Source organism: Chlamydotis macqueenii, chromosome 24 (assembly GCF_036417535.1).
Source record: "Chlamydotis macqueenii isolate bChlMac1 chromosome 24, bChlMac1.mat, whole genome shotgun sequence".
NCBI lineage: Eukaryota > Metazoa > Chordata > Aves > Otidiformes > Otididae > Chlamydotis > Chlamydotis macqueenii.
In genome coordinates, this window is record NC_141579.1 from 6300298 (window position 1) to 6319710 (window position 19413).

At 65.8% G+C, this 19413-nt stretch overlaps 3 protein-coding genes across 3 annotated transcripts; 1 reads left to right on the top strand and 2 right to left on the bottom strand.

The window, feature by feature from the left end:
- Positions 1-395: 395 nt before the first annotated feature.
- TMPRSS4 (transmembrane serine protease 4) lies at positions 396-7191 on the bottom strand. Its single transcript, XM_086766099.1, has 13 exons — positions 7183-7191; positions 4038-4068; positions 3844-3957; positions 3578-3730; positions 3357-3486; positions 2190-2291; positions 2042-2082; positions 1737-1899; positions 1385-1551; positions 1116-1211; positions 859-1016; positions 578-727; positions 396-486 (listed from the first exon to the last, which is right to left on the bottom strand). The coding sequence occupies exons 1-13, from the start codon at positions 7189-7191 to the stop codon at positions 475-477; spliced, it is 1326 nt and encodes a 441-aa protein (XP_086622225.1). The 3' UTR covers positions 396-474.
- Positions 7192-9324: 2133 nt separating this feature from the next.
- Positions 9325-12981, top strand: SMIM35 (small integral membrane protein 35). The gene is made up of 5 exons (XM_086766114.1): positions 9325-9438; positions 11013-11129; positions 11402-11435; positions 11637-11766; positions 12844-12981. Exons 1-4 carry the CDS (start codon positions 9423-9425, stop codon positions 11740-11742), a joined length of 273 nt encoding a protein of 90 aa, XP_086622240.1. The 5' UTR covers positions 9325-9422; the 3' UTR covers positions 11743-11766; positions 12844-12981.
- A 2419-nt stretch (positions 12982-15400) lies between these two features.
- IL10RA (interleukin 10 receptor subunit alpha) lies at positions 15401-19120 on the bottom strand. Its single transcript, XM_086766098.1, has 7 exons — positions 18988-19120; positions 18138-18258; positions 17871-18049; positions 17553-17719; positions 17065-17215; positions 16791-16915; positions 15401-16672 (listed from the first exon to the last, which is right to left on the bottom strand). The coding sequence occupies exons 1-7, from the start codon at positions 19049-19051 to the stop codon at positions 15692-15694; spliced, it is 1788 nt and encodes a 595-aa protein (XP_086622224.1). The 5' UTR covers positions 19052-19120; the 3' UTR covers positions 15401-15691.
- Between the last annotated feature and the right edge of the window lie 293 nt (positions 19121-19413).

Consider the following 19413-nt stretch of genomic DNA (forward strand, 5'->3'; position numbering starts at 1 on the left):
CGTGAACCCTGCACTGGGAGAGCTGCGCCGGCGTACGGCGCGGCGTCTTGCGGAGAGTCCCGCTGCGAGCGAGCGGGGCAGAGCCAGCGGAGGCCGCGGGAAGAAACAAATACTTTCTTTTTAATGGGATGCTCCACAGCACGAAGGCCCTTTCTCTCCGTGTAACAGGAGTGAGCAAACAGCAGCTTCGCCCCGCGGGAGCCTTCCTGCCCGGCGCGGGGCAGCGAGTTAATCTGTCCGGAAGGGAGCTCGGGCCGATCGGGTTCCTCCGCGGTGTCGGTGGCCGTCGCCCCGAGCCGCCCTTTGCCTCCTTGGCTGGGCTGCGGCACGGTGAGTCGCACCCTGCCAGCGAGGGCCCGCGGGGCGCCACTCGCCTTCCCCGGCTTCGGATCCGCTGCCGGAGCCCAGGCAGCCAGGCGCGTAGGGATGGGGACGGAGGCTCGGGGAGAGGGGAGGGGACCGTCCCAGCGCGTCTCAGAGTTCCGACTGGAAGGAGAGAGAGGGGGAGAGAAGCAGTTGCAAGCCGCCCCCCAAAAACCTGCGCGGCAGAGCAGCCCCCCCGTCCCAAGGCACTGACCCTCCGGACGGCGTAGATCCAGTCGAGGTAGGCACGGACGCTGGTGTAGACGCCGGGCGTGCTGGGAGTCCCGCAGCCCTGGCCCCAGCTGACGATGCCCACCACCTGCCAGTGCCCGCCCGCGTACTGCAGGGGCCCGCCGCTGTCCCCCTGCGCCGACAAACCGCCTGAGCGGGGGCCGAGCAGCCCCCCGCACGGTGGGCGCTGGCGCTCAGGGCTGCGGCTCGCAGCTCTCATGGGACCGACCCGCCCCCCCCGTTTCGGGAGCAGCCGCCCCCCACCTGGCAGGTGTCCACCCCGCCCTGCGGCACGCCGGCGCAGAGCATCTTCTCGGTGACCTCCCCGTGGTAGGCGGCCAGGTTGCAGCTCTCCTTGTCGATGAGTTTCACCTCCGCCTGCTGCAGGCTCTCCGACAGGTGGCCTGCGCGAAACGGGGCCGCTCGGAAGGGACCCCCCGGGCGAGGAGGGAGCCCACCGCCCCCGGCTACCCCTGCGGAGGGTACTGGGGGGGCTCTGCCCCGGCCCCTGTCCCGCTCACCGTGCTCCTGTGTGTAGCCCCAGCCTATCACCCACAGGGACGTGCCTGGCGCCAGCTCCTCGTCGAAATACGGCAGGCAGATGGGCTTGCTGCTGTCTGGAGGGGAGAGGGGGGGCGCAGGGGAGGCCTGGGGAGGCTGGCGGGGGTATGGCACCGCTCGCACGCAGCCCTCTCCGCACTGAGCATCGCCAGGTGGGCTATCGGTTCCCCGGCCCCCTTCTCGGTGCCCTCGGACGGCACGCGGGACCCTCGTGTGTGCCACGTCTCACCTGAGACGCGCAGCGGGGACCGCAGCTTCACCAGGGCGATGTCGTTGTCCTTGGGAGACGCGGACGTGGCCTCGGCCAGGAAGACCTTCTCCACGGCCAGGCTGGTGCTGCCCGCGAGGAGGCTGGAGCCCGTCTTCACGCGCCAGCTCTGGATGATGGGGTTGTTCCTGCGCACAGACACGTCCGCTGTCGCTCCCCTCGTCCCCCTTGGTGACTCGCAGAGCCCCGCGCCGACATGGCTACGGGACGGGTAAGCAGCGCGTGGCTCCCGAGGGACCCGAGGAGCCGGCCCAGCCCCGGCAGGTGGGTGCGCGCTGCCCGGCGCGCCGCGGCGCGGAGGTCACCGACTCACTTGAAGCAGTGCGCGGCCGTCAGCACCCAGCTCCGGTCGATGATGCTGCCGCCGCAGATGTGCTCCTTCCTGTACTGCAGGCTGACCTGCCAGGGCCAAGCCTCGATGGCGGCCGGGCTGCCGCCCAGCACGCGCGGCGTCCTCCTGCTCTCCCCGCAGTCTCCTGGCAGGCACGGGGCGGCGAGAAAGCTGCGCGTTGGCTGGTGCGGCGAGGAGAGAGCGAGAACCCGCTCTGCCCCCCTCCAACCCTTTGGGGTTTGCACGTCGTCCCCAGGCTTGCCATTTTGGCGCGGCGCGGTACTCACGGGAGCAAACTAGCGACACGACCAACCCGGAGAGGCACATCCTGGAAAAGGGAGGAAAAGGGCTGGATTCGCCTCCATGGCCGGGCACAGCTGGCTCCTGTGTGGGGCGCGGGGCACAGCGGCCGCCTCCGTGGAACCCAGCGCTCACCTGCCCGGCTCGGGCGTCTGCAGGCTGCCGTTGCTCAGCACGACCTCGCGGGGAGGCAGGGGCTGCCCCGCGCCCACCTCCACGCCCCGGAAAGTGGGGATGCTGGAAGACATCAGGAAGCACGGCCTGGGGTGCGCAGCCCCGGGCGCACTGCCTGCGCCGCACGGATGCTGGGGGAGGATCAGCAGCGGCGCCCACGCCCCTCTGGGAGCCCATAAGCCAAAGACGGTGTAACCCAGCTCTAAAATTTTAGGGACTGACGCTTCACAAATAAATTCTAAATGTTTTACCCCAACGAGGAGCTGGTGAGACAGGGAGGAAGCGGGAGCTCAGGACGGGAATGCGGACCCCGCACCGGCAAGCAAGAGGAAGACCCCAAAGGACAAGGGGGTTCCTTGGGACAGGGACGCAGGGATGCTGACAGAAGGAAGCGCCGCAGCCCTGACGGGCCGGGGGCAGGATTTGGGGCTCAGGACCAGGAACGGGAGCGTGTTGAAGGAAGAGGGACGACTGCCTGTTGCTCAGGGCCAGTAGCTCAGGGTGTCCCTGCTGTGGTGGCACTGGGGCTTGTGCTCACAGCCTGTGTGCTTGGCTTTTTGGAACTGGAAAAGGCCATTCTGGGCTGAAACACCCCTAACTTGGCTCAGACTCTGCCTTAATCCGGCACCAATACCAAACACACGAGCTGTTTTCCCAAACCTGGGCTTGACCCGGCTTTGCTTGACCGCAGCACTGCAAACTGCTGCTGGCACGGGTGGGTGAGTGGAGATTCACCCCACCTGCGAGGGCCGACCCTGCCCACAGCTGTGCGGCACCCACGCCCCCACCCCGGGGCTTTAAAAGGGGAGTGCGGTGCCCTGTGCCCCTCCCCAGGAGATCTCCATCACTGTGGGCGTGAGCTGAGCCCCTCCGGAACGTGAGGTGAGGTGAGGGGTGGGAGTGGGGCAGGGTGCCTGTAGGCGGGGGATGCTGGGCTCAGTACCACGCTTACAGGGAAGCTGCCGGCACAGAGAGTGGCGAGAGGGCTCTGCGTGGTGGGGATGGACTGAAACCATCAGCGCGGAGCTCCCGGTGCTTCCTGAGCAACCTGAGCTCCTCTCAAAAAGAGCTTTTAGGGGAGAGGGGTAGGCAAGGTGGGCGAGAGGCGTGGGGAAAGCGGCCGCCTACCTCCCGTAGCCCATTTGCTCGCAGGCCGCTTTTGCCAGCGCCGGGCTGAAGTGGTCGTGGCAGACGCAGGACCAGGCTCCGGTGTTCCCGTTAAGCACCTGCAGGATGGATCTGTCTTTGGAGAGGCGGGCTGGGGACGGGCACAAGGGCAGCTTCGTCACGGGGGGCTTCAGCAGCCGAGCCCGGCCCCTGTGGCGCTCTAGGAGACGTCCCAGACTCACCGCCGGCCGCTGGCCCCGCGGGGACCCACCGGGGACAGTGGGCTTCGTCCTCGCCCTGCGGGCAGTCCGCCTGCCCGTCGCACAGCTGCTGCAGCGGCACCAGCTTCAGGGGCTGCTTGCAGAAGAAGTAGTGGTAGTCCAGGTAAACCTTGACTGGAGGGAGAGGGGAGCTCAGCGCCCAGCTCCTGCCGAGCCCAGGGTCCCAAGCGGCGTTTGCCGAGCCGCGGCTGTGCCCGGGAGCGGGGAGAGGAGAGCGGGAGCCATACCCAGGAACCCGACGGTAACCAGGCAGATGAGGCTGAGCACCGCTGCCAGGACGGGGATGCCAACCCTCTTGAAGGACTCCAGTGCCGTGGAGGTTTTGCGTCTCCTGCTGGGACCTGCAAGGCAGGGGAGCGTGGCTCCGTGTCGCCGGGACCAGCCTGGCAGCACCCGTGCCCCCAGCTCCCCTGGGCATTACCTCTGCCATTCAGCTGCTCGGAGGCTAAATCCTGCAAACCAGAGGGGAAAACCGTTACCGAGCTGGGACATCAGGTGGGAAGGGTGGGTAGCAGCGTGGGTAGCTGGCCCTGCGGCAGTTCCTTGCTCCGGGTCCGTCAGCACGATTAGCAGGGAAACTACTCCAACCTAGGGCTGAGGTTGCCGTAGAGCTGCTGGGGACAGGGGTGGCACGTCCTGGCGCGACGGCCCTTGGCTATGCCCTCACCCAGCATCACCGGCGGCGTTGTCCCCATGGACACCACCCGTGCGGTGCCGGTAAGTGGCTATTAATGTCGCAGAGCTGCCGCACCAGTGGCTGAGGGTTGTGAAAGAGGCACTTTTCTGATCTGCCAAGGAACCCTGAGTCAAAACAGGCGCTGCAGGGCTGTGTCACCCAGGCACGTCACCACGGGGCTCCGAGCCTGGAGTGGGGTCAGAAACCGAGCAGCACAGGCTGAGTCCTCTCCAACAGATCGCTGGAGAAACCAACCTGTCCCGTGGGAACGAGTCCTCCGGGGTGGGGAGGGAGCGCTGTGCCGCTGCTAGGACACACGGTAAACACGGCCGGGTAGCAGCCGGCGCCGGAGCAAGCGATGAATGAGGCACTGATCCCGCTTGATCTCCCCAGAATTGTTCTCCTGTAACAGCTCCTGTATGGCAGCTGCCCAGCTGCAGCAGGAAAGGCTGGTTCCAGGTGAGGACCGCAGCCCCTCGGGGGGGTTCAGGTGAGCGCTGTGTGTTTCTGTCGCCCTGTTTGGCAGCTCCGCTCCCACCACACTGTTGGGTGCGGGGTTTGAAAGCGTACTCCCGTGCTGCCGAGGCCGTGGAAAGCAGCACTCTCGCTTTTCCCTTGGGCACCCATCCAGCCCGAGCTCTTTCCTCTGCCGTTGCTCCTGGGCTCTACGTGGCAGGTAAGACCGGCTTTCTGCGGGGTCTGTACCCACCGCGAGGTAAGGAGGATTAAAAACATGGCAGCAAACACATGGATGCAGGAGATTTGGGGTTTGGAACCCTTTGCTCCCTTGGCAGCTGAGCTTTGGGAACAGCACACTTTTCTCCGGGCGGCGGAGGGCGGGCGATGATGGCGTTCCTTGTCTCAATAGGGCGGGCGACGACGGCGTCCGTTGTCTCGATGGGTGCAGGGAGGCTGGGGCTCTGGAGCAGCGGAGCAGGGATGCAGCGAGGCTGGAAGGGGCCCTGCTCCAGCCGGCGGCTGGCGGCAGGGCGCTGCCCCTCGCCCAGCCGGGAAACGTTGCCTCCCCATCACAGCCGTGCCGCCTGGCTGGGCTGCTGGTTTCGGCTGCTCCCCGGCCCGGGAACAAGCAGGGACCTGCGCAGGGGAGGGCTCATCCTGCCTGGAGCTGGCGGGGCTGCGCCCCAGCTCGCAGCTATCTGGCTCTTTTGAGGAAATGCCAGGGGCCTTTCTCTGGGCTCGTCCAGCACGATGCCAAGCGTGAGGGAGTTGTGGCAAGCGCCTGGCCCTGCCATGGGCTCTGCATGGCCTCTTGGGTTTTTTTGGCTCCTGGGAGGGTGCTGCGGGTGCAGCAGCTCCTGTCTTGGCTTATCTGTGGCGCCTGGTGCCTGCAGGAGCCCCTGGAGTTTTGCAACGCCAGCCCAGCTTTCTCCCAGCCGCCACCTACGTCCTGCAGCGCAGCCAGCTGAGGGCACGCGGGGCCGGTCCTTCCTCATCCTGACCTCCTGCGTCACCGTGGGCCTGAGCCGGGCATGACCCGGATAATGGGATCCTAACGGTTCCCTACGGGAACAGTCCCAGGGCGCCGGCCGTGGCGGCTCCTCGGCAGCTGCGGGGCACCGCGTGGCACAGCCGCCCGTACTCACGCCCGTCGCGTCGTCTGGTACGGGGCTCCTTTCCCACAGCCCTGGGTGAGTCTGGCGCGGGTGCAGGTGGGAGAGGTGATGCTGTGGTGCTGGCCACCTTCCCACCTAGAGAAGGTATTGCCTTTTTTTTTTTCCTGGATTTTCTTCAGCCCATGAACCTCCTCCGTTTCAAACGGACTGGCAGCGTGGAGCTGCCCCAGGGGCTGCCTCTCCGTGACTGCCCGCCTGCTCTCCAAGCAAGAGCGGCACTGGTTAAACTCAAAGCCAGGCAAGACCGGAGTGGTGGCACATGATTTCCCAGAGAGCTCAAGGCTGCCGTAAGTAATTGAGCTCCCTTGCCGTATTCTCTGGAAGTACGCTGACGCCGCTCCAGCTGTGCGAGTGCCAGCCCGTGAGCCGTGGGCTCCCGATGAACCTCTGCGCCCGAGCCATCTGAGCCGGCTTGTGCCGTCCGCCTTCCGCAGCGGGCGGTGGAAAGGCGCTGGGCTGCACGGAGCTCCTGCGTCAGGGAAGGTAGGATGTTCCTGGGAAACCCCGGCTCCGGAGGGTGCAGGGTGCTCCGATCCCAGGCTAACTCCATGGCCGTGGGGATTTAACGCACGGGTGCGTGCAGCCGTTGCCCCTGCTCAGGGGGCTGAGTTCCCCATCCTGGAGGGGACGATGTCCCGGTGTGTCACCGGTGGAGGGTTTCGCGGTGCCTGGCGAGCTGGGGCGTAGGTGGCTGCCCTCCGGTAAGGAAGCCTTTTCCTGCTAGGGAGGGGACTGCATGCCAGCCTGGGACTTGGTGGCCATGGCTTTGCTTGCAAGAGGCACCACAGGAGGCCAAGCGGAGCGCGTCCCTTGCACGGAGCAGAGTGACCAGCAGTCCCGCAGCCGGAGCCGCGCTGCGGGACAGGGGTGCTGGGCTTTTCCCCAGGCGTTGCCCAAGGAGGGGATAAGGCGCTCCAGAAGGACGCGTTCCCCTTGGCGAGCAGCCCTGCGAGACACCCTGCCTTACTTCTCCGCTTCCTGCTCTGGGAGAGGGCCAAGGAAAGCAGCAGACAGACGTGGGAGCGGGAGCTCGTGGGGACAGCCGAGCGCCGCGCCCAGCAGCCACGATGGGGTGTTGAGAGAGACGGGGAAAATCGTTCCTGCCTTGATGCTGCGGGGAGCTAGGGCCAGCGAGAAGCAGCTTTTCGGAGCCTGGGCTGCCCCGTTGCCGGCGAACCGCAGCTGGCTGCAGGCCGTGCAGGGCACTGGGGCACAGGGAGGGGGCAGAGCGGTGGGCGAAGCTGGCGGTAACTCACCATGTTCATCCAGCTCCGACGCGCTCTTCTGCCTGCGGAAACCTGGCGAACACCCTCCAGTCCAGGACGCGGGGAGGCTGTGGGCGCCCCGATGCCGACGGAGCTCCCGCCGCCCCTGTGCCTGCGCCGCTCTGCGCCGTACGAGCACTGGGGCAGGACTGCCCAAGCACTCCTTAAAACCCGCAAGAGCAGTTGTGAAACTGGAATTATGAACTGTATTGTAATACAACACCGGTCTATCAGCAGCACCATCACCTGCAACAATCTCCTGAGCATCTGCCACCCGAGGGTGACTCACCTGCGGAGCTGCTGTCGCCAAACAGCTTATCGGGAGCAGGCTGACGGGCGGGATCTTTCCTGCTCCTCTCCTGATGATAAGGGGAACCGCAGCCGTCCCGCTCTGTCGTCTCTTCCGCGTTGCACCGCGCTGCTGTGAAACAGAGGTTTGAGTAGGTGGAGGAGGAAAGGGGAATAGTTTACGTGTGAGGTTGCCGGGCCGCTTTACGCTCGGGTCACTGGGTCTGCGTGTCCCCGCGTGACCCCGGGTCACGGCTGGAAGATGCTCCTGGAAGTCAGAGGGAAGGCGAGTGGGTGCCCGTGGTGGGTGACCTGTGGGGATGCTGTGCTGGGGGCACGGGCTGCGTGGGAGCGGCTGGTGCCCCGGGCAGGCTGTACGGGGCCGTTGCTCCGTGGTGATGTTGCCTCAGACGGGGCTCTTACAGCCCCGGGCCCGGGTTTGGGAAAGTGCTGTGCCCACAGGCAGGTGCTGAGGCTGGTTGTGGGGCTGCACGTGCCTCTGACGCAAAGCTGGGCTACGTGTCCGGGAATAACGGCCCTGGGACCAAGAGCTGGCAGCGCTGCTGGGCAGGATGAGTGCTTAGGTTGAGGCGCGCGGGAGCTGTTCGCTCCAGCTGGGCGAAAGCCAGTGCAGAAAATGGGCTGGGGTCAGGGAGTCTGCGGGCTGCTGGAAAGCTTGGCCTTGTGTGGACTCACGCTGGAAGCGGTGGGTGTGCAGGATCTGCTGACACCCTAATTGCCCTCTCCTCCTTTTTGTCATCCAGCTTTCCCAGCGGTCGGGGAGAACTGCTGCCGGCAGGCGTATGCGCTGTGCCAGCGCGGAGGCTGCGGAGCATCCCGGATCCTGTGCCAGCTCGCACTGCCGTAGCCTGACCGGGGATCCCAGCATCTGCACGTGGCTCCGCAGTAAGGGCCACCCTTGCGTCCCCGGTGTGCCAGGGTGGGTTCGGGCACACGGCTCTGTAGGAACAGCAGGATGGAGGAGCGAGCTCTCCTGTCCTGTCTGGGCACGCCTCTCCCTTCTCAGGGAGCAAACTGTGGCTGAAAAGCGAAAGCAGCTTGGGACACGGGTGCTGCACGGCCGCAGCCCGGTGCTGTGCCGAGGAACCCCTCCAGGCGCGGGCAGCCTTCCCAGAGCATCCCAGTGCCAGCCCCGTGGCCCGGCCCGGGAGCATCCACGGGGCGGGAGGTGGCGCAGTGGGGAGCGGCTCTTCCTCCGGTGAGGTTGGGCGAAGGCTTTGAGGAAGCAGCTGAGATTTGCAGATGTTACGTCACAGCTCCGCGCGCCTGTGGGACTTTGCTTCCTGGAGCGCGGCCGCGTTTCCAGCCTGTCACCCCGTGGCACGCAGAGCCCCGACGTGACGCAGGCTTCTGGGCGCCCCGGCTCCATCGGGGTCAGGCAGAGGCCAGGCAGGGCCGTCCCAGGGCCCCCCAGCTGCATGGGCACGCACCCCGTCCCTTTCCTCTCCGCTGCCAGGCGAGGGGCAGCCCTGGGCTCTCCATCCCAGCCGGGTGCCAGCAGCTCCTTGGGTCGGCAGTGCACATCGTCCCCTCTGCATCCCGGCCGGCATCCCCGCAACCCTGCCCCTCTCCCAGCTGCTGCTTTTTGCCAGGAGGTGACTGTGAGAGGATGCAGCCGCTCGGGCGCCTTGCCAGGGCTGGGCACCCTTGTGTCCGGGGCGTTCCTGCCCCTTGGGCTCCCAGTGCTACCAGTTCAGCCCCTCCGGGAGCAGCGGGAGGGCAAGCGGGTGGGGAGGCCGGGGCACAGGCGACGTGGAGTGATGTCTGCTGGAGCTCCTCTACTTTCTCCCCTGGGAAGCAGCTGAACCGGCAGTCACTGCAGCGCGGGCAGCGAGGCGGCCGTGTCACCGGAGAGGAGGGGACGGGCAAGACGCGCCAGGCTCCAGCACGCACCAGGCTCTCCTGCAGCGCGGCGCTGGGCGATGGAGCCCCGGGCAGGTGAGTCGCTGGCCTTTTTCCCGTACGGAGCAGTTGGGGATGTTTTACGGCACGGGCAGCGGCTCGGAAACATTCCCCTCCAAGCAGCGCTGCTCGGAGGCGTCTTGCTGGGGCGCGGGGATGCCTGCTCTGAGGTGTCGGGGCAGGGGCTGGGCACAAAGCTGGCATCCTCCCACCGATGGCAGGCGTGGGGAGAGGGCAGTTTCGGCAGCTGGCTGATTCAGGGAAGCTGTTGCACCATGCTCCTCCCGTCCCGCAGCTTCGGCTGAGTGAGTCACCCTGTGACAGATGAACTGACCTCGCCCACGCCGGCCTGTCCCAGGCTCGCAGCTCGCCCCTGGCCCAGCGGAAGCAGGGCGCGCTGGCCGCCCGCGTATCCCGGCCCCCGGAGCAGGAGGGAAGGGAAGGGCAGGCTGGTCCCGCTCGTCCGCCGTGCGAATGGGGAACGGGCGTCGCGATGCTCTGCGGCTCGGCGGGCGCTTGCCGGCTCCCATCAGGTAGAGCCAGCGCTGCGGGTTGCAGCGCGACCCGGGGCCGCGCTCGCTGAGTAAACGCCGTGACCAGAGGGGAAGTGCTCTCACTCCCCTGGCATCTGTCTAAATTTAGCTGCCGTGAGGTCATCCTTTTCCACTGCCTCCTCGCTCCCGGTGCTGCAAGGCACAGCACCCGCTCCCTGCGCCGCCCTGCTGTCCTGTCCACTCCTGCCACAGCAGCCCCCGAGCTGTGCCCACCACCCCCCACCTGCGTTTTGCTAATGGGACTGACTGGGCGGCTTACTGGTCAGGGAAGCCGGGGCTTCCAGGGATGCTGGGATGCAGGTGGATGTGCAAGAGGCTGTGCGATGGGCCCATGCTGGAGCCCCCTGGGAAGGGTCTGGGACAGCGTTTGCACGGGGGTTTGGGAGAGCAGGAGCTGGGAGCAGCTGGAGAAAGGTGCGATGAGCCGCCCGGCGCTGTGCAGGGTTTGCAGAGAAACGGCCATTCATCGGCTGCGTGGCGCCTGGGCACGTCGGTGGCGACCCCTTGCTGATGCCAGGAGCGTTGGTGGGCGCTGGGAGGGACGGAGGGGGTGCAGTACTGTGGTCCTGAATGGCCCCCCCGTCACCCAGTGCCGGCCGGGGACCGCAGCAGGATGCTGCTCAGCCAGGCAGATGCATCCTCTAGAGGGAACTGCCTGTCCAGAAATGGGGCTGAGCGGCTGCGCAGCGCCAGCGCGGGGACGGACGGAGCTCTGGGTGAGCTCCTGGGAGCGGGAATAGCAGGGCAGCCTGCTCCCTTCCAGTTCGGGCTGTAGGTTGCCTGCGCTCCCCTCTGGGCTCCATTCCCGGGGCACCATCCACCCTGCAAGCTCGCGCAGGGACCACGGAGGCAGCGATGAGTCGCACCCCGCCAGCAAGTCTCCAGCACGGGGTTTCAGGGGTAGGCAAATTCTCTGCGCTGCAACGCTCGAGAGCCTCGTGGAGTGCAGTCCCACAGACCCCAGCCCCGCAGCCGCCCTGTCCCCCCTGGGGGTGATGGGGACCCCTGCCTCCCAGAGGCGCTTGCCTGCAGAGCCCCTTCTCCCTCTGCTTTCAGGACAAGAGCCCATCAGCACGCTGCGCGTTGTCCTGTGCGTCGGGCTGGCCTTGCTCATCCTGGCGCTTTTCGGCTACGCCTTCGTCTGGTGGTACCAGCGGGGCCCGTGCTGGCACCGTGAGTACGGGCAGAGCGGGGAACGGGCGGGGAGGGCTCCGAGGGCAAGGGCTGCAGAGCTCGGGGTGCGGGGGGCACACCTGGCCTTCGCTGGTCCCCAGGGTGGCTCTGGGGCGAGATGGGGGCGTGCAGAGGCTGAGGGGGATGCACAGTGATGTCCCGGTGTGGCTGGCGTCCTGTCCATCCCACGCTGCCGCACAGACTCGCGGCAAAGCGAAGGCGAGTTCCCGGCACCGCACAGCACTCTGACACCTCTCCTTCCTGCTCCCCAGGGCCCGACTTCATCTTCAGCCTCTCCCACAGCTGGTGAGTGGGGCTGTGCGGGACCTGGGGCGGGCCGGGTGCCCCCTTTGCGCGGGGCCAAGGTGTCGCGAACCCTCTGCCGTTTGCAGGCGTTGCCTGCCCGGGACAGGGATGCTCTGGGGAGCCCCGGCTGTCCGGGAACAGCCTGCACCCCACGGGCTGGAGGGGGCAAGCAGCTCGCTGAAGTCCCTGCCTTCCCCGCAGGGGGCTGGGGTCGGTGGCAGTGGAGCTGCTGCCGCCGTTCACCATCAGCGGCTCGCTGGGCGCGGCGGGGAGCAGCTACGTGTCTTTTCACGAGCGAGGGCCGTGAGGCGGGAGCCAGGCCGGCGTGCAGGTAGGACATCGCCCTGCTCCTCCCCGCCCGGCCGTGGCTGCGCAGGTCCCTGGCTGTGTGTGCCCCACGGCAGCAGCAGTGGGGAGCAGCCAGCGCTCGGGGCGGCTGTGACAGTGGGGCGCGTGCTGCGTCCCCGAGCCTCCGTGCCCCACGGTCGTTGTAGCTTTCCCTGGGATAGTCCCGAGGTTTTTCCTGCAAAAGTCCTCCCTGCGCCTGTGAGGCCTCAGGGGCTTTCCCTGGCCTCTGGTTTTATTTCCCCCTGTGCAGGCTTTGGTTTGCGTTTCTCTTCCTGTGCTCTGCCGTCCTCGGCACGGGACCGGGCATGTGGCTGAGGGTGACGGCAGGCTGGGGCTGGAGCCCCCGTGCTCCCTGCACAGCTGCCTCACGCCCACCTTGCAGCGGCGACAGAAAGAGCAACCAAAACCAGCGTTGCGGTTTCGCCCCAGCCAGTCGCTAAGCACCACGCAGCCGCTTGATCACCCTTCCCCCCGGGTGGGATGGGCAAGAGAGTCAGAAAGGTAAAAGAAAGAAGGCTTGTGAGTTCAGATAGGAACAGTTTAGTGACTGAAATAAGGCAAATCGAAATGAAAAGGAAAACAACAAAACAAGAAAAAGCAAGGGCTGCAAGCGCTCCCCACCCGCCGATGCCCAGCCAGTCCCCGCAAAGTGATCGGCATCCGCTGGCCGACCGCTCCCAGTTTCTGCGCTGAGCATGGCATCGCACGGTGTGGGATATCCCTGTGGGCACTGGGATCGGCTGTCCCGGCTGTGCCCCCCCAGCCTCCTCGCTGGCCGGGCGTGAGAAGCGGAACGTCCTAGAGCTGGTGCAAGCGCTGCTCGACGCACTGATGGTTTAGCTGTTGCTGTCGGTGTTATTCTCATGGTAAATCCAAAACATAGCAGCTCATAGAAAGAAAATTAACTCTGTTCCAGCCGAAACCGGGACAGCCAGTCGCGGGGGAACTCCTCTGCTCTCGCTTCTGTAAAAACCAGCCCCTGAATATCCTTGTTTTCTGCTGAAACGGGACGGGTGCGGTTTCTGTTTCTAAAAGAGCTTCTCCATCTGCTTCCCCGCAGCTGCATGGCTCACGCTGGCCCTCCTCAGCCGTGGCCAGCGCTGGAAGGTGCCCAGGGCCGGCTGCGGTCCCTGTGCCGCTGCACCGGTGAGTGGCAGTGCTCGAGAGCGAGGAGGAGGAGGAGGCAGCTGCCTTATCCTGGGCTTCCTCAGCACCCGTCCTGAAAAGATGCCTTCCCCACGGACCCCCGTGGCTCAGAGACCCCCCCCCAGCCCTCGGGATCAGCCGGCTGCGTGCCCAGGAGGGCCAGGCTGCTGGTGAACAGCAGAACGGGATGGCTGGTTTTGTGCAAGAGGGGAAAACGCCGTGAGGAAATGAGACTGCTCCAGACTTCCCTTCTTGGTGAGATAACTGGACCAGTGTGGAAACCCGTCCTCTGAGCTGGCAGTGCAGGCACGCACCTCAGAAAGCCCCGGTGGGCTTTCTCCTGGCTTTCTCACGGCAGCCGCCGTCAACCTCCGCAAAGCAAGAGGCTGCGGGAGCGCCCGGAGCGTGAGAGCAGCCCCGGCAAAGCTCCCGGAGAGGGACCCCCGCAAGGCACGGGGCTCCGGGGCAGTTTCTGTGCAAACTCTGCTCTCAGAGGGGAAAACAAACTCAGGAGACCAGGTGGCTTGCAAGGGAGCTGGCGGCCGGCCACAACGCCCCTCCCTTCTCTGTCCCTGTGGCCACCGTGCTGCTGCTCGCAGAGCGTGTGGCGCCAGGGGCTCTGCCGCCCCGTCGTCAAAAACGCGTCGGAGACGTGTGCGTAGGCGATGCTGGGGGAGGAGAGGCGTTTGCACGGTGTGGCCCCTCACCACGGCAGCTGACGTGCAGTGCTCCCCGCTGCAAGGAGGAGCGCGAGGTGTTGGAGCCCAGCGTCCTCCGTGCCTTGGGCTGTGACTTAATTCAGGAAAGTGTGAGCATCCGGGATTTCCAGAGAGTCGGAGGGACCGGCCGCGCTCTCGGCTGTCGAAGCTGAGGCGCGTGGTCTGTGGTTTTCTGGCAAGCTCCCCTGGGTTTCGTTGGAAGGAGCGCTCTGGCTGCTCGTCGAGGGGGAGGCGGACACTGCCCCTGGACGCTGCCGGCCGGAGCCCTTCGCCGTGAGCAGGAACCGGCAGCGCCTGGCTCTGCGTGGGATCTGGCCACAGAGCTTGACGTCAGGAACATTTGAAATAAGAAGAAAAAAAAAAAAAGTCACGCTGAGTCTTGATGACTGTTTTTCAGAGGAAGTTAAAAAAAAAAAAAAAAAAAGGCCAAAAGCTCCAACCCCCAAAGTACCCAGGGGCGGAGGGGGTGGTGGAAATGCAAGGGCACGAGGATGTGCTGCGCTGGCATCGCAGCACCGCTGTGGTGGGTGCCCACCACGGCCGGGCCCTTGGCGGGACACAGGGAGGGGATCCTGGGTGCCAGTCGTGTGACGTCAGCCGTACCAGAAGGAAAGGTAGCAGTGCATCACCAGCCCTCCTCCCGAGTACAGTGATTCATGTTTTCACCCGAAACAAGCGCTCCGCGAGCTGGGTTTCCACCAGCACTTACAACGGGACTATTCCTCTGTGAAGTTTCTTGGAAGCCGAGTGACTTCTGGAAAAGTGGCCTGGCAGTAGTCATGTAGCCCACGGTAAGGTGCTCCCATCTCACGCTCGTTTCCGTTCTCACAGAAACCATTCCCCTGCCCTCCCTGGTTTCGACTCATCCCGCTCTGCCGCGGAGGCACTCCCGTCCTGCCCCGGCGCCTGCTCCCTGAGCTGCCGGCCTGCGGGACGCGCTGCCCGCCCGGGGCGCCCCTGCCAGAGCACCACCAGCTGCCCCGGTCGCTCCTCCGCTGCGCGCTCCCGGGACACAATGCTCGCCTGGGACGGCTGCCCTGGACCTCGGATGAGCGTGAAGCTCGTGGTGAGCTGGGCTTGTACTCCTTCCCCCGCCCCGAGTTGTGATGTGGAAACACTCCTCCCTGTCGGAGGCAACGGCACATTGCCCTTTGCTGCGGGGGAAAGTCCGCCTCTGAAAACAGAAAGCACAGCTTGACCTTTGGAGAGGATGTACAGAGAAATGCACCAAATAAATAACACCACATCCTTTCTGTATTTACAAATTAAATAGAATAAATAATGGCCGGAGGCAACAGGGGCGGAACACGGACCGTAGCGTGGGCAGGGCTGTTCACGCTGGGCTCCTGTGGCACACTGCACCCTGTTACAGGTAGCCAGCGTCCCAAGTCTCCGCCACGGGGGCTGGAGGGTCCCGGTAGGGTCGGGAGCATCCCTCGCTCCCTGCGAGTGAGGCCGGCCAGGGCGGGAGCTCGGCGCTCCCAGCAGCGGGATGGCTGACGTCAGGCTGCTCTTCGCCCCCGACGTCGGGGTTGTGAAAGGCTTGGACGGCGCTGGCGGCGTGGACGTCAGCTGGAGGAGCCCGGTGCTGGCCTGTGGAAGGGGGAAGTGGGGAGTGTGAAAGTGCGGGGCTGGCACCCGCACCAGCCCTGAGGTGGACCTGAGCCCCGCGCGGGCTGCTGGGGATGGCAGTCGAGGCAGGATCGCCCTTTGGAAGCATCGTGGTGTTCTTGGGCTTGGTGGTCTGCAGGGGTGAGCCCTCCGGCGCAGCCCGTCCCCCTGTCCCGTTAGCTTTGCACCGGAGACCGGCTGGAGGGAAGGCGCAGGGCGCTGGGGGCTGGCCGCGGCGGTGCCAGCCCCAGACGTAGCTGAGCCCGTGTTCCTCGGGCGAGCCGGGCCTGGGGCACCGCTCGGTTTGACGCGTTAACGTTCAGTGTGGGCGGTAGCTCATTGGAGCGGCTGCTCCCCAGGGGCAGTGGCTCGAAGAGGTAGTTGGGTCAGCGTGCGGGGCCGGCGGGTGCCCGCTCCGCAGCACGGGGCGGCTCACAGGCGGCTGTCCTTGCCGTCCCCATTGAGCAGGCTCAGGGGGTCGGTCTGCAGCGTGAGCCACTCGTTAGCGCTGAGGCTGGCGATGAGGGGTGGTGTCCCCAGGAGGTCAGTGTTGAAGATGCTTGTGTCGAAGGGAGGTTTCGGGAGCTCGGGGCCAGCTTTGGAGGCCAGGAGAGCACCCGGAGCCCTGTAGCTCAGCACAGTGGGGGCTTGTGGCCACAGCTGGCTGGAGAAGTCCCAGGCGGTGAGGTCCCGAGGGGCCGCCCATGGAGCAAGGTCCTGTGCGTGGCTGCAGGGGGGCTTGGGAGAGGTCTGCTTCAGGTACCCCTTGGCCACAGCCAGCTCGGAGCACTCTACGTCCAGCACAATGTCAGCGCTGCCCGGCCCCGGCAGGGACCCCGCGCAGTCCGAGAAGGACACCCCCTTGGCTGGGTGCTGCTGCGGCTCCACCGTGCCCTTGGCCTGCTGCAAGTACCCACGGAACTCCACGTCCTGCTGGCCGTCCTGGCCCGCAGCGGGGGAGAAGCCCAGCTCTGCTCTGTGAGGCTGCCGAGCCTCTGTGGGGCCGGTGGTCCGGCTGCCGGAGGAGCCCGTCGGGCGAGGGCCGGTGCTCCCCAAGCCCACGCCGCTGTCATCGCTGGCAGGCAGCTGCCGCTTGTAGCCCCGTGGCTCGGAGCCCGAGGAGCAGCTCAGTTCGGAGGAGGAGGCGTGCAGGCAGATGCCGCTGTCGGTGCTGGTGCAGCTGCTGTCTCTGCTGCCCGCAGCCCCCGGCCCCAGCAGGCAGACCCGGTCCTCGGGCCAGGCTGGGAGCATCCAGCCCTTCTCCGGCGGCGGCTGGGTGCTGCCGGTGGGGCCGCCGTCCTGCTGGGGCTCCTTCTGGCACAGGAAGAGCTGCTGGACGCGGTCTGCCTCCGCGCTGCCCGGGGACGAGGACTCCTGCTCCACCCAGAGCGAGCTCTGCTTTATGAAGGACTTCTGGGAGGGAGAGAAAAGGGAGGAGTGAGCCGTGCTTCATCCCTGCCTCTCCCGCCAGCTACCCAAGCCCACGCCCTCGCGCCAGTCACAAAGGGCGCTGCGTGCCCGGCTGCCTTACCAGGACGGACGGCGGCCTCATGGGTTTCTTTATGTAGGTGCACACCAGCAGAGCTCCCAGGAGGCCCAGGAGGAAGAGGGTGATGAAGAAGGAGCTGACGATGCTGAGGACGAGCTCTGAGCTCCCTGCAAGAGAGGACGTGCCCAGGTGAGGAGGGGGAGGCAGAGTCCTCGGTGCGCGCAGCACGAAGGCCCTGCGGCGAGGGCAGGGGGTGGAGGCTGAGGATGATCTACGTCCCGCAAGCCCCCCGTTCCTTGGCTTCCCCGCCACTTACTGTCTCTCCTGCCGATGGTGACGCACTGCTCGTCGGTGCGCGTGGCGTGGGTGCGCCGGCTGGCCACATTGGGCTCCACGCTGATGCAGTACTCCGTCTCCCAGAAGAGGTTGCTGATGTTGAACTCCGGGGTGGTCTCCACCACTTCGTACTGCAACGACCAGAGAACGGGCTGGTACCCAAGAGCCCCCAGCCCCTATGGGCGTGCTGGGCCCCGTGCTTTCCTCCCTCCTCCTCCTCCACTGTTCCCTGGGGAAACTCCCCAGGGTGCTTAGGAATACGTCTGACAGCAGCTAGACGAAAAATCCCAACAAGAGTTGGGGAGCCTGCTGCAATAAAACGTGCAGAGAGATCTCTGCAGCGTTGTGGCTGTGAGAAAGCCCAATGTCAAGTTTTACAGAACACTGTACTTAAAAAATGTGTTTTTCCACTTGAGCAGCACCGCGTGTGATAGACGGGGACAGCACAGGACCAGCAACTCCTCTTACCGTCCAATTGTCCTGCGCCCTCCTGACGAACACCCGGTACCGCCTTGTGTGCTTCTGTACGTCGTCGTATTTCAGGGTGAGGTTCCCCACCCGGAGCAGCAGCTGCAGCTCCACGTGGACCGTGTTCCCCGCCACCGACAGGCTCTGGCCTGACAGGCGCAGGCTGGCTGGAAGGCAGGCAGTCGGAACAGCGCGTTAGGGTTTTCTCCTCTTCGCGGCTCTGGGAGCCTTTGCGGCAGAGCGCTGAGCTGCCACCGCTCCTCACAGCCGGTGCCGCCTGCCCTAGGTTTGTCCCGTCCCGTCCCGCAGCCCACCTACCTTCTCGTGGGGAGAAAGAGTTGGTCCTTTGCCACGAGGACGTGCGGTTTCCCGACACGGCCCTGACCCGTGCGTAGTAGCGCAGGGCAGGATCCAGGGTGTAGTACGTGAGGTCGCAGGAGTGCCCAGAGATCTTCATGCAGTTTGGGATGGCTGTCCAGGAGGAATTCTTGCCATAGCTGCAGGGAGAAGCACCGAGGTTGTCACAGCTGCCGGTATCGGACCCCGGGTGGGGCCGAGCCCCCCGGCCCCCATCGCTGTACTCACACTTTGTACTCCACTTCGTAGCGGACATCGCCGGGGGGGCTCTGGCCCGGCTCCCACCGCAGCAGGTGATGCCCAATCTCCGCAGCAAAGTGCACGTGCCCGGGGCTCGCCAGCTGCTCACCTGTGGGACCCAAGGCGAGCGTTAGGCGAGGCCGCGCAGCGCCCTGTCCCGTCCCGCCAGTGCCCACAGAGCTCCTGGCTATCGCCTCCTTGAAGGCTCGCCTGGAGCTTGGCCCCCTGCGTCTGGCAGTGACCCACCCGAAAAGCGCAAGGGGTTGCCCAGGCCCGTCCCACTTCCAAGTTTCGGTGTTTGCTCGTCCCCCTCTTCCTCTTTCTTCTGGGGGGAGCCCGGCTCAGCCCAGCCTGAGGCTCTGGGTGCTTTTCTGACCTGCGAGCACAGCCCGCTGTGTTTGCACCCCCGAGGGCCCCTGCCCTTTGCTAGCGGCTCTATTTGGATTCAGCTTTCCTGTTTTGCTTCTCTGCTGTCTGGGAGAAACAGACGGTTTCACACCTCCTGCCCAAATTTCAATATTGTCACCTGGCAGCAAAGCACGGCTCAATAACATCTGTCACCCCTTCTGTGCTGGTTTCCTCAGCAGCTGCCGTCGGCGGGCAAACACCGAGCCACGCCGCGCCCTGCCCGGGGCGGAGGGCTGTCAGTGGCGCACCGCGCCCGCGACCCCGCCGTTTCACAACGCGAGGCACCGAGGTCTGCGCTGGTGGACCTGCGCCCCTTCCCCCCATCTCGGTCCCCATCGCCCCGGATCTCGGGAGCGGAGCAGCCTGCTGAGAGCCGTGAGGCTCGGGCACAGCGAGCGGGAAGCCGGGGCGATGCGGGCAAGATACTCACCGTTGGTCAGCCGGGCGAGGAGCGTTGCCGCGCAGAGCGCCAGGGCTGCGGTGGAGGGGGCCATGGCGGCTCAGCATCCTCCGCGGCGTGGGGCTGGGCGAGCTGGGTGCCGCGCTCTGCTCCGGCGAGCTGCCTCAACGCTTGTTTTTCCCCCGGGGGCTGGCCCCGTGACGTCTCGGAGGCGTTCGTGCAGTGAGAGGAAAGTAGCTGCGCAGCAACTTCCACTTTTTTTTCACTGCCCGCCCACTCACCCCCGCGAATCTCTCAGCCCAGGCTGGGCCTTTCCTACCGGCGGCCGTAACGGAGGAGGGCTGGGGGCTTTTCTGACCAGAGCAGTACGCTGCTGAGAAAGGGAAAATGGGAGTGAGTCGCGTGTCTGCCTTCGCTGCTTCGTTATTGAGATGTTAGAAGCGTGGCACAGGGGCC